The 13,258-nt window shown below is 45.0% G+C and overlaps 1 protein-coding gene and 1 pseudogene across 3 annotated transcripts in view; one reads left to right on the top strand and one right to left on the bottom strand.

Moving 5' to 3' along the window:
* GAN (gigaxonin) overlaps positions 1-8,433 on the bottom strand; it is a 52,452-nt gene extending 44,019 nt beyond the window's left edge. Inside the window, exon 1 of one of the 2 annotated variants that reach the window (XM_081107525.1) lies at positions 8,074-8,433. In XM_081107525.1, the coding sequence (XP_080963651.1) occupies positions 8,074-8,240 (167 nt within the window). In that variant the 5' untranslated portion in view covers positions 8,241-8,433. The remainder of the gene's footprint in view (positions 1-8,073) is intronic. The other variant, XM_081107526.1, reaches the window with a different exon arrangement.
* LOC308531346 (large ribosomal subunit protein eL21-like) lies at positions 1,997-2,477 on the top strand (annotated as a pseudogene). The gene has a single exon. The product of its transcript is annotated as a large ribosomal subunit protein eL21-like (transcript).
* Positions 8,434-13,258: the final 4,825 nt, after the last annotated feature.

Raw genomic sequence — 13,258 nt, 5'->3', positions numbered from 1 at the left:
TACAGAAATACTTAATAGTGAGAGAATTACAAAATGCCTATGAGCAAAATTATGCAGTTAAGGTTTATTCAACAGTCTATTTTTTAAAACCAGTCCTTCCATCTTCCATTTATGATATACCCTGCTTCAAGCTTTGTTGCTTGAAGGCTAATTCTTTTATATAACAAAACATTTCACCAAGATCTTCCCTACGTCTTCTATTTCTGATATCTCTCAATAGAGTAAGACATATTATAATGTATTCCCACAGAGAAATGGAAGCAGCAAACATGAGATCATCATTTTATGGCTAAGTCACTCTTTGGCAATAAATACTTAAGAGGACTTCACTCTGCTTTTCTGAGCACAAGGGGTCAAGAGCTACAGCTGACCCTTGAAGGGCATTTAGGTGGACACATGACCTTTACCTCCATAGAGCTACAACTGTCGCCTTTTACCTGAGCCTTTGATGTCCTTCCTTCTTTGGACTCATCGTGTTTTAGGAGGCAAAGAAACCATGGGAAGCACTCAAATTCAAGGCTGCAACCATAGCCTTGTCACACCCTGCAGCCCTACATCTCCACCCTTAACCTAGAATTCTAACTTACAAATTATTCATTTCTACTGTACCTTCAGTACACAAAATGATAGACCCGTATCCTTCAGAGGGCTGATACAGCTTCCTAAAGGACTTAAGCATAGTACTCATAAGCGCAATGACTACTTATTTGTCCTAATTATGTCTCCTTTATGGATTATAAATAGATTTTAAGCCTCGATTTGATATCATGAGTTGAACTGATAAACAGTTTAAACAATGGATAAAGTGGTTATGTAATCTGGATGCTCAGTCTACATCAGTGGTCGCCAACTTTTCGGACCTCACAGACCACCAGTGGTCCACGGACCACAGGTCGGCGACCGCTGGTCTACATAACGCAAATCTAAACCCAAAGACCCAGCGTTTCTATGTGGAAAAGCACTTTGCTTGACTCTCTAAAATACATAATAAAAATGACTCTAAGAACATTTAAAGGACTTGTAGGGGAAAATACAGATTCAAGAAGAGGTAGAAGTGTAAAGGCACAGGTAGAAGAGTGTGGACTTACCAGTTAGTATTCATTAGAGCTAGGTATTACTTTTATCACATTATTATTACTCAAAATAATCCTCAGAAAAGTTTTTCAATAAACCTAAACACTCAATACTTCACTTTATGTTAAATTCACTTCCTTCTTTGGATTCATCGTGTGTTGGTCTAACAAGAATTTTATTGATTTGTTTCATCATTTTAAACCTTCCAAAAACCTCTCCAGAATTAGAGCATTTACTGCTATGAACAGTGACACCACAATCTTGTATAAATAAACAAATAATTTAAAGCTGAAATGAGTAACCTATATTAAACTTAGAGCTCCAATTTACAAGTGCTTTGTTTCCTTAGAAGCCCAGAGAGAATACTTCTTTGATCTTCTGAAAGGGAACATACTTTAATATCACTTTTGAAAAACTCACATAAGAACAGGGTTTAATCAAACACAATTGCAAATACTAGAAAAAAGGTAAGGAGGGGGGGAGGAGAAAAACTAATTTTCAACCATGAGATTGTAAGCCCTTCAGGATAGATTTCATCTTTTTAAGCAGTTGTTAAGGATGCCTTGCAGTAGGTGGATAAAAACAAACAAGGCCCAGATCCATTAAAAGATAATCAGGCCCCACTTATTTCCCATCACCCTAAGAGTACAGCAAGACACAGGTATAGTTGATTTATTTTATTATTTATTAAATTTAATGGGGTGACACTGAATAAGATCATATAGGTTTTTAGTGTACATTTCTATGATACATGATCTGTATATTGTATTGTGTGTTCACTATCCAGTCAAATGCAAGGGTCTCAGAACCTGGAGCTTCGACCTGAACCCTTGAGCACTAAGAAACTTAGTTACAAGCTATTCAAAATCCTCTTGACAATCCCCTTTGGGCTGGAACCACCATCTTCCAGTAATTCGCCAAAATGACCCACACAAAGAGAAAGAGGAGAGGTACCCACTATACGGTCACTAGGCCTTTTAGAAAACATGAAGCTGTTCCTTTGATTACATGCATGGGCATCTAAAAGAAAGGTGGTATTGTAGACATCAAGGGAATGCACTGTTCAAAAAGGAGTGCCCACAAATGTTCCCATGGAAAAACTGGAAGAGACTACAATGTCACCCAGTATGTGGTGGGCATTGTTGTGAACAAACAAGTTAAGGGCAAGATTCTTGCCTGGAGAATTAATGTACCTATTGAGCATATTAAGCCCTCTAAGAGTTGAGATAATTTCCTGAAACGTGTGAAGGGAAAGATCAGAAAAAGAAGGAAGCCAAAGAGAAAGGTACCTGGATTCACCTGAAGCGCCAGACTGCTCCACCCAGACAAGCACACTTTGTGAGAACCAGTGGAAAGGAGCTGAGCTGCTGGGACCCATTCCCTGTGAATTCATGGCATGGTAAGTATAAAAGACATAAATAAAAGCCTTCTGTATTGTTAAAAAAAATTCCTATGACAATCATTCAGGAGCTGCTATCTACACAAGGTGACATTAAACTCAAAGCACAAGTGGAAGAAAGGGGACTTGGGGAGTACTAGCATGCTCTGCACACAGCGTACAATACCAATGGACCTTGATGCCATTAACTACAGGGCAGATTTCAGGTACCCAAAGAAAGGATGATAATTTCTATGTAACTATGAAACTTGGACTCCTAGAGAGATCATATTAGTCTCCTTAAGTAGTTTCATCAGCATCATCTATGAGTCAAACTTTATATTTAATATAGGCCCTGGAACACATCCAGATTAGCAGCATAAAATAAATGCTTGTTACCAAACAACTCTTCAGGGCTGGGTTTATATAGCAGAGTACCCCACCAAGAAGGCTTGCATGACAGGGCAAAGGGAACGCTTTAATGTCAATGTATAACAAAACTTAAATGATACATTTGTTACATATTTGTCAATATATAACAAAGCTTAAATAGACAATATATAACAAAACTGACATGAACAGAAATAGACCCCATCCACACAACATACACACACAAAACACAACAAAAATAGCCTAGAGCCACACAATTTAGACTTACAGGGGCTTTGCTATTCCTGTCCAACCAACCTCACTCTGCACATGAGGAAACTATGTCTCAGAAAAGTTGTCCAATATGACTTAGGTTGGATTCTAGGCCCAATGTCTCCCCTCCACTCTCATCAGAACAGCTTTCTATAAAAACCTTGAGGGGGGGAGGGGATTGCCATTCTTGTTGTTGGCTGACTCATCAAAGGATCCCAAGATCTTGGGAGTAGAGGAGATCTCTCCTTTACTCTCCAGTACTCAAAGCTAAACATTTCCCAGAAAAACTGAAATTCTCAACAGCAAAAACAGGGTTGGAACCTGCACAGAGCCACTATGTTACTGCAGAATCACAAAGCAATCCACTTTCAAATCCTTTCATATACATTACTCCCTAAGAACCACAGCTCACGAGAGAAAGGAGTCCGAACTCCAAATCAGATCTATGGGATTGTGCCAGAGCAGAAGAGCCTCGGACATGAGCAAAGCAAACTTTGCAATATTCAGAAGAAAGGGAAATTTCCTGTAAGCCTCAGGGAACCTTTCCCAGAAGGTCTCAGAGTTGCTGAGAAATGGAAAGATTCTGTGGGTCGTTAGGTCCATGAATCAACTTCGTCATTCTTAAAGGTCATCAGCTACGTTTAGATTTCATTTTTCCCATTAAATCAAAGGAAAAATGTCATTCAGAGATCAGAATGAGGAAAAGCTGGGAAGTGGGTATGTTGGGAAAACAGCATCTCACTTACATGATGGACTACACAAGGTCCTGCCTGACTTCCCATAGCATCTGTATCCTAAGGCTATATGACATACTCTACACAACCTTTTTTCAGGTTAACAATTGGGTTCTGTTGCTAAAGTTGAATTTTCTGTTTTTTTCCTTTTATACCGAAAAGCCTTTCTAGTACAGTTTGATTGTTAAGATGATCAAGAGGAAAAGCAAATGTTAAACTGAAGATAAAGCACAGGAAAAGATTAAACCAGTAAGTTAGGTGAAAAGACTTTTCTATAGTAAGTAGAAAGTATGCAAATGAGTTGCTTTAATTCCTAGTTTACAAAGTTGGATTGGTTCCTTTTGTTGAGCATATAGAAGCAATATACAACATTGTTTCCAAACCATATACCTTCAGAAGCTTATGACAGTTACTAAAACTAGGCTAACTATAGACTTTAAACAAAACTCAGATTTTTATAAAACTTTGGAGACTAGCAAACTTTTGAAAACCCAATCCATACATTAATGACATCACAGACCTAAATGCTTAAGCTTCAAAAGGGAAAGTAAGAAACATCAAATTCTGGAATATACAAATTCATTTTGTTTCAATATAATTCTTTAAAGTTCTGTTCAAACAAAACAGACCTAACTATATCTCTATATATCTATATCTATATCTATATCTATATCTATATCTATATCTATAACACACTAATGTGCAAATAGACCAAATGGCAGAACCAAACAACCGATCACTATGACATGTGCTGACCACCGGGGGCATGCGTGGAACATGGTAGACGTTGGCAGCAGGTGGCAGAGCGTGGAACATGGCGGACGTCGACCATGGCGGGATAGTAGAGCAGGTAAGCGGGGTCCCCAGACCAAGGCGGGCAAGCCTCTGGTGGTTATTGGAAATTCTTTGCTCCCGCGTGCTGGCGCCGGCCCCGCTTGCACCCGCTACTTGCGCTGGAGCCACTGCTTGCACCTGCTGCTGGCGCCTGGTGCCAGCCCTGATCACTCAGCACCATCAGCGGGTGCATGAGTGGCAGCTACCAGCCCCGATCGCCCCTCAGGGCTTCTCCACCTCTCCCTGCTTCTGAGAGGCAATCGGAGTCAGCAGCTGGCACTGGCCCCGCTTGCACCCACTGTAGGTGCCTGGCATGGGTCCTGATCACTTGGTGCCGTCAGCAGGTGCGAACAGTGGCTGCTGGCCCCAATCTCCCCTGAGGGCTTCTCCACTTCCTTCTGCTCCTGAGAGGCGATCGGGGCAGCAGCTGCTGATGGCACCAGCCCCGCTTGCACCCACTGTTGGCGCCGGCCCCAACTGCTCTGTGCCGTGAGTGGGTACAAGCCGGGGGGGGGGGGGGGCAGCACCAATATCGTTAATATCGTAAAACTACTAAACACTTTGTTCCTAAGTAATACAGATTAGTGAAATTACTTTTAAGTGGCCTTGAGATTAATAATTTTAAAAGACCCCCAAGAACATTCTACCACTTCAATAGCCAAATAAACTTCGAGCAATTAGTCACTGAAACACACACATACATTGACTGATTCATGTTTATCTGCAAAACCTCAAAAATATCCACCTGCCCTACCTACAGCACAAGATGGCTGAAAATAAAAATCAAGGCGCGGTCTTCCTCCCCAGAGCATGCCCACGCTACCCCTCACCCCTTTTCCCCCACAGGCATGCATCTCCTAAACTCGGAGACCCCATGATGGGCAGCAGCAATTTGTCCCAGACAAACTCCCTGAACCTGTTCCCAAGGCCCTTTTTCTCTGACTTAATGAGCCAAAGCAGAGCAGCATAGGCTCATTTCCCCAGTCCTTCCTTGTTTCACTGTCCCCAGCTTTCATAAACGTCTTCTAAAATTCATAAAAAGAAAAAAGAAAATCAAAATGAGGCAGTATACGAAAGTACTTGATAAGCACTTGAAATCATAACACAGTATATGTCAGCCAGTAGTGGAGTGTACACAAAGAATAGGTAAGTACAAGTAATGCTCTAAGCTGGTATAGTAAGTGAGTAGGGGACATGGTGTCATTAGCTTGGCATCTAATCTTAGTTCAACCATTAAGCACCAATAACCTCATCGTAAGACAAGTCGCTGATGCCCACTGAGCCCCATTTTCTTGTTGTGGAAAGTAACAGAATTGAACTGGACATCTGAAGTCCTTTCCGGCTCCTCTACTTTGATTAGTAATATTTCATACCTAAATTACTGTATTAAATAAACAGCATTTCACATAACTAAATATTCTCATTGTGTGCCACCATGTCACAAGTGGATACCCCAGCTTTCATAATTCAGCAGATAGAGCAGAGAATACTACCACCTTTTATAGACTTATGTACAGACCTGTGCCATGTTCAAAGCATTATTACATATTCCTTCACAGGATGGGTCGAAGATTAAATGAGATGAAGACACATTGTATCCCTCACTTATCAGACTCGTGAGCCGAAGCCAAGATCAAGTCGTCTACAACAGCGCACAGCTGCAAGAGTAAAAGCTGGAGGGAGAAAGCAGCTCCCACGCTCTTCTCAGTCAGGGATAACTGAGCATCTGAGGTGGAAATGTCACAGGGCCAACCTTCCAATGTCCAATCGGCGGTGGCAGAAAAGCAGGCAGTCCCTCCTTCGCGTTTGCTAAACCACTAGTCACTTGTTTTCTGGCTGCCAGGGACACAGTAAAGAACAAAAGAAAAACCCCCGGCCTCACTGAACTTACATTGTGGTTGGGAAAGAGCAACAAGGTAAAGGAGTAAAATATAGGTTATCTTACAGTGGTAAGTGCTATGGAGAAAAAGAAAACATGAAAAGGGGAGAGAGAGCATGTGTTTGGGGATTTGCAATTTTCTTTTAAGCTGGCAGGATGCCACTTAAAGAACTACAATAATAATGCATCTGGAGTTGTTCTACTAAGCATTTCCCCAAACAGGGAACACTTCGGATACCGGGAAGACTCTGGCCACTGATTCCAATTTGAGAATGATTGCTCAAACCTCTGAAATGCCAGCTATGAGCTGTCATATCGGCAATCTAAACACCCTACTAACGAAGACTCCCACCACAACCCAGCTTTAAAATCACAGAGTGAAAACTGATTTACAAAAGAGCCCTGAGAAGTTACAAGAGCATTTGAACTGCTTGTGAGTTAGCACAAATGTCTCCTTATGCAAAGATTAAAATGTAGTTTGGATGCTGCGTTCTGCTAAGGCAAAGCACTAAGAATGCCGTACGCATCCTTTTGCTTTTTCTGACTTGTCAATTCTATTGAGTTCTCTACTATTAGGCTACATTTAACCAGCTTATTGGGAAGTTTCTCCAGCTTTTAGCATTTTTTTTCTCTTTTATTAAAAGAGCAACCTAGTTTGCAAGAAAGTGGCTGTAAGAAAGTAAACAGCCCCCCCTGCAAGATCTGACACACTTGGTTAATCACTATCTCATCAACCTTTAACCAGGTTAGTTGGAATGGCAAGTCAGGTTAAGCTTTGTTTCACTGAAGTTTTAAAATGCTTTCTGAGTCGCTAAAATCGCTTGATCCTCGAGCTGTAACCGCATCCTGAGAACTGCAGTCGTCTTAAAATTCCCTACAGCTGACTTGGACCCGTGTGTCTATAACGCACAGACAGCCCTTCCTTTAAACGGAGTTCCCGCAAGGAAGCGGAAAAGACACGCTGGACAGAACTTCAGCCCTGGCGGTCGGATCGCCAACCCGAGGAGAAGAGCCAGGACCAGAGGGTTTCGCTCAGCCCACACCCGGCGTGGAGCTTGTTTGGCTTCTCCGCGCGGGAGCGGCGCTGCCGGCCGCGAGCCCCGCCGGCTGCGCGTCGCTTTGGAGGCGAGCCGCCGGCAAACTTCAGCCGGGATCCGCGGGCTGGGCCCGGCCGAGGGGCGGCTCTTCGCGGGCGCGGCCCCGCTCTGCTCGCGGGTCCGGGTCCCGGGACGGCCCGGGACGGCGTCTGGGCGCCTGCGGGGTTCGGAGGCCCGGGCGAGCGCTGGGCCGTGGGAATCGGAGGAGGGCCGAGGGACTGCGGCCCGGGTCCGAGGTCATCTACAGGGGGCGCGAGGGTCCCGTGGGGCCCTGCCTGAGGGTGGGCGAGGACACCGGAGCTGTCCCAGGGCCCAGCAGGGGTGTCTGCCGGGAGGGACCCAGGCGGCTGGCCGGGGGACTCGGGAGCCACGCCCGGCCGGCCCCGCCCCGCCCCCGGGCTCGGGCAGCGCAGCCGCGCCCGGCCCCCTCCTCACCTGATGTACGGGCTGGCCGCCGCCAGGATGTTCTTCTGCACCGGGATCTCCTCCCCGTCGAGGACCAGGTGAGCGTCGCAGAAGCGGGACTCCTCGCGGAAAGAGCTGAGCGCTCGCAGCAGGCGCGCGGCGTGCTGAGGGTCGCACACGGCGCTACCCTCGGCCATCGCGGCGCCCGCTAGTCAGCCGGCCGGACCTGCTCCCCACGCCGCCTCGCCGGACCCCTGGGGCTGTCCGCGTCCGGCGCGCTCCCGTCTACACAGCCCGCGCGCCCGCGCCCGTCCGGCCCGGGTATCCGTGATCCGTGAACAAGCGAGAGCCCTCGGACCGCGCCTGCGCCATCCTCGGCGCGAGGGGCCGGTACCTTTAAGGAGCCGCGGCATTACGTCATTTTTCCGCGACGCCCCCACGCTCTTGCTCCCGCCCTCTCGCCTGTCGCAGCCAATCAGAAGCGTCGTTCTCCTGTAGGGCCCTCGGGTGCCACCCCCACGCCGTCAGAGGCTGTCCACGGCCGGGAGGGATCACTGCGGCGCCGAAAGGCTGTGCGGCCGGCGGGGACTCTGTGGTGGAGCCGGTGGCCTCTGGACCCCCGGGTCTCGGCTCCTGCGCTCTAGCTGTGGCCACGGGCACGGTGCCATCCTCACCTCTCCGTCTGCAGCCTGAAGACGATGACTTCTTAGTATTGTGGACTAGCCTGTGAGCAAGGACGCAGTAGGTGTAGTTCTCATTCTGTTTGAGGGAAAAGCCGCTTCCCAAGTAAGAGCCGAGACGCGAGAACACAAGCTCTGAAAAGAGCGATGAGGTCGCGGCCTAGGGAGGAGAGGTAGCAGAGGAAGCTGGAGAAGGAAGCGGCAGGTCTTGCGTTCTGCAGGGCCTCCTTGGCCGTGGGAAGGGAGTTGGTCTTGCTTCCTGCAGGTGTTAGGAACCGGGAAAGGGCTTTGAGCGGGTGGTGATCACTGAGAGAGAGAGAGAGAGAGAGAGAGAGAGAGAGAGATCGAGAGATCGAGAGATCGAGAGATCGAGTGTTCCAGAGACAGAATGGTGCTTCTATATTGCAGTACTTGAGGGAAGGGAACGGTGGCCTAGAAGGAAGGCTGATGATGGCGGTGCACAACAGTGGATGGCTTGCAAAGAGTAGACAGAATTGCGAGAGAAGGGGAGTCCAGGATAATGTTCTGGGTTGAGAAATTGCCTGGGTGTTGGGACCTTTCAGAGAGAGAGGCCAGACATCATCTGTGACAGGAAGCCACCCTGGGTCCGCTTGGCTGTTAGAGCGAGCCCTGTTCTGTCCGAGGTTTGCCCGTGGGAATGGGGAATGTAGCCGCCATTTCCTGCAAACAGGTGCTCAGTAAGCTTCTAAAGAAATTGCAATTTTACGAGGACCAAGGGCCAGAAGAATGTGACCCGCGTTCCAGATAAGGCGGGATGTGGTTCTCAAGGGATCAGCTCAGCCTTTCCTTTCGGCCCAAGGCTCCGATAAAGTCTTGGGTCTTTACATTCTACATTTTTAGTGTATTTGTCTTTTTAAGGTCAAAATGATACCCAGGACAGAGAGAGTTCTCTATACCATGTAGACATTTGATGGATTCTTATTGATTCATTGCTTGGAATGCCGGCCTACTCTTCAAATGTCAGAGGTTCCAAAACAAAACAAAGAGCTCAAATAACAGAATCACCCTCAGGTAACCAGTTATCCCGGAATGGGAGTGTTGCCTTAATTGAAGAGGTGAGTGGGGATTAGGCAGGCCCTTCCTGGTAAGGATGAGCCTTCTCTGATGTTTTGACAGAAGGAAGGAATGAGAGGGCCTGGTTAGAGGATTGTAGACAGACCAGCATCATTCAGGTGCAAGGTAGTTGCTGGCTTCAGAGGGTCACCCATGCAACAGGCAGCTAATCAGCAGAAGAACTTGTATTTGCTTTCAATACCACCCTCACTGCAGTATTCCCCACCAACCCACCTGCCTGAATAACTCACATTCATCCTTCAAAACCCAGCTCAAAATGACCTTCAGAGACCCTCCAACCCACTTCTCATGGCAGAGTCCCCATGCTATGCCATGTTCATGTGTTCTGTGCTGCATGGCCTTCACCGCACTGTAATTAACTGGTTTATAAGTTGGTTTGTGTGCTTCTCTAGAGTGCTTAGTGGGTGCCCCCTCATTCTTTTACTTAATTAGTTAGAGGTAGCAAGTTGAGTAATTGAGCAGGAGAGGCAGGATATAACACAATAGGGGTAGGTGGGATTACAGGGAGCTGAAGGACACACACCCGTCTCAAGTGGGAGGATGCTCCTCGGCTGATTGCACGTGCCCAGTGGTGCCAAATCCAGCCATTTTTCAAGAGATCTGAACATTCAGATTCACATATTGGATGTTTTTTCCAACGTTAGCCACTAATTCCATTTGGGAAATAAAGATGCAGCATATGTCTGCAGACAGGATCTGGTTTTAATTCATTCCCAGAGGTAATCAGAAACCCATCTTGGTTTACTGAGAAGGGAGTTAACAATCAAAAGGATGCTAGGCTCTCAATAGACATTGTTGAGTTGAACTCAAGTGCCCCAAGAAAACTCATCCTAGTGCTGTAGGAAAGGAAGAAGGGTTTGGGGGAGGGGCAGAGCCTACCCTTCCATCTGCTGTAGGAGCCACTCCTGGTTGGGCAATGGACTGTTTTGCAGCCTTTCTTGATATTGCTCAAACTGAGCTGGCTTTGATATTGTTTATGGCCATCAGAATGGTGTATTTGTTGTTATTGTCTCTCTACATTCCATAGATGTAAGACACCAGCTATTGTGAAACAGATAATCTAAGAGATCCGATATCATCCCTGCAGTTTCAGTCTCTGGTGACTATAACTGTCCCCTTCTGGTTTAGAGGCTAAACAACCCCCAGAAATAGGACTTGTTTTGTTTTTGGTTTAAAGGATATTCACAAGATATTAACAGTAGTCACTCATTCAACAGATATTAAGCACCTGCTATCTGGTACACATTGCAGATACAATGATGGTGAAAACATAATTACCTCAGTGGTATCATTGTAGAGATTTTTTACTCTCTGTGCTTTTCTGATCATGTATCATTTTTTACAATCAGAAAAAAATAAGAAAACAATTTCACTTGCAAAAAGAAAAGAACAGTTTTGCTTTGCTTTGAAAAAATGATCCCCCAAAGAAGAGAAGAATCACCCTGGGGTTTTATTTTTTAATAAATGTTAAAAAGAGGAATGTGAATCCAGTAAAAGAACTAATACAAAGGGAAAAAATGAATAGTTTGAAAGCTCTTTACAAGTCATCAAATCCAGTGGATTCATTTTATTGAAGAGAAAACTTAAGTAAGATGAGCACACAGCTTGGTCAGGGTCATACATGTGACCTCGTCGGGCGGAACAGACAGCCCCAGAGCTTCTGCCTCCCAGCTCTGTAAGCTTTTCCATTACACCAACTTGACTCTTTGTAAACGTTAATTTGGTTGAGACAGTCTCTTCTGATTCATTTTAAGGCGGTCTGCATATATTTTATTGGGTAAATCTGCCATTTATCCAAATCTACATGTAGCCCATTTCTTTCCAAAAATCTAAGCTCTTCCAAATTGCTGAGTCAGAGAACATCTCAGTATTTATAACTCTTTAGTTGCTTCTTTATATTTATACAATATTCAGAGAAGTGTCTCAGAAACCAGTGAACTAATGAAATTGTAATGAAGGTAGTGACTGTTTCTGTCAAAATCGATGCTATACTCCTTAGCACCCAGCACAATGACAGACACATAGTTAGGTGCTCAATAAGTACTTGCCAAATGAATAAATGTGAATGGGTAGGAGAACTGAGATTTTTCTATCCATAAGGGATTACTAAAGATGTTGTTTTCCGTAAGTCCCCACTGAACTCCAAGCTGGTACAGCTAACAGCCTACCTGACATCTTCAGTTGAATATCTAATAAACACCTGCAACTTAACATGTCAGAATTAAACTTCTGATTTTACCCCTTAAACCTAGTCATTCTCCAAATAAATGGCAGCACTAAAGGACAGAAACTTAAGGGCAATCTTGACCTCTGTCTCTCACACCTTTCATCCAATTCACCAACAAACCCTGCAGCTCTTCCTACAGACTGTCTCCTGAATCCTGCCTTGTCTCACAACCTCCACCAGTACCACCCTGGTCCAGACGCTAACTCCACCTGGACTCCTGTAATAGCCTCCTAGCTGCTCTCCCTGATTCTCCTCTTACCCCTTTAATCAGATCGAGTTAATCTGTCATTCCCCAGTGCAAAACCCTCCAATGGCTTCTCATCAAACTTAAAAAAAAAATCCAAAGTCCTTACCATGCCTTACAGATCCTATATGATCTGGCCTTGTACTTCCTCTGTGACCTTGTTTCCTAACACTCCTCTCCCTCCGTGTGCACTAACCAAAAGGGCGAATTTGCTCTTCCTTGAATAGGCCTTGCATATGCCCACCCCAGGGCCTTTTCATCAGCTGATTTCTCAGCCCGAAAGTTTCTTTCCTCATTCTCATAGCTTGCTCTTTCCTTCTACTTAGATCAGAGCTCAGATGTCATCTCATCAGAAAGGGTTTCTCTTATCTTGTATAATGTTTATTATCAATCACAATTCTTGCCCAGCTTCTAGTTTACTTTCAAGTAAAAAATCTAGTCTCTTCACCTCTACAGTCAGGGCCCTACCAGCTACATCCTCTCCAGGTCTGAGTTGACAGCCTCACTTCTTCTTTCTCCCTGACATTAATGCTAGGCTTTAGGTGAACTTAATTTATTTTCTAACTCCATCTGACATTTAAATTTCCTACTCCAGTCCTTTAGACATCTCATTTGACTCCTTTTCTTTCATGCTCCAGCCTTTAATTTTATTTTTTAACATTTAAATTAATCTGATATTTTCTGAAATATGTTAGACCTCTTTAGCCAGCAAGTTTTGAAACTAATTAACTTTCACATTTTTAAATGCTTTTTAGTGATTTTACAGAGAGGAAGCGAGAAGGAGAGAAAGAAACATGGATGTGAGTTGCCTCCTGTCAGCACCCCAACTGGGAACCAAACCCAAAACCTGGGAATATGCCCTGACTGGGAATCAAACTAGCAACCTTTTGGTGCACGGGACAATGCTCAACCAGATGGCCACACTGGCCAGGGCTCTTTTTAAAAAAAATCTTTAAAAAAACATCTTTA

This window comes from Myotis nattereri, assembly GCF_964212035.1.
Source record: "Myotis nattereri genome assembly, chromosome: 15".
Lineage (NCBI taxonomy): Eukaryota > Metazoa > Chordata > Mammalia > Chiroptera > Vespertilionidae > Myotis > Myotis nattereri.
Note: the sequence above shows the minus strand (reverse complement) of the source record. Positions and strands in the feature narration are given on the sequence as shown.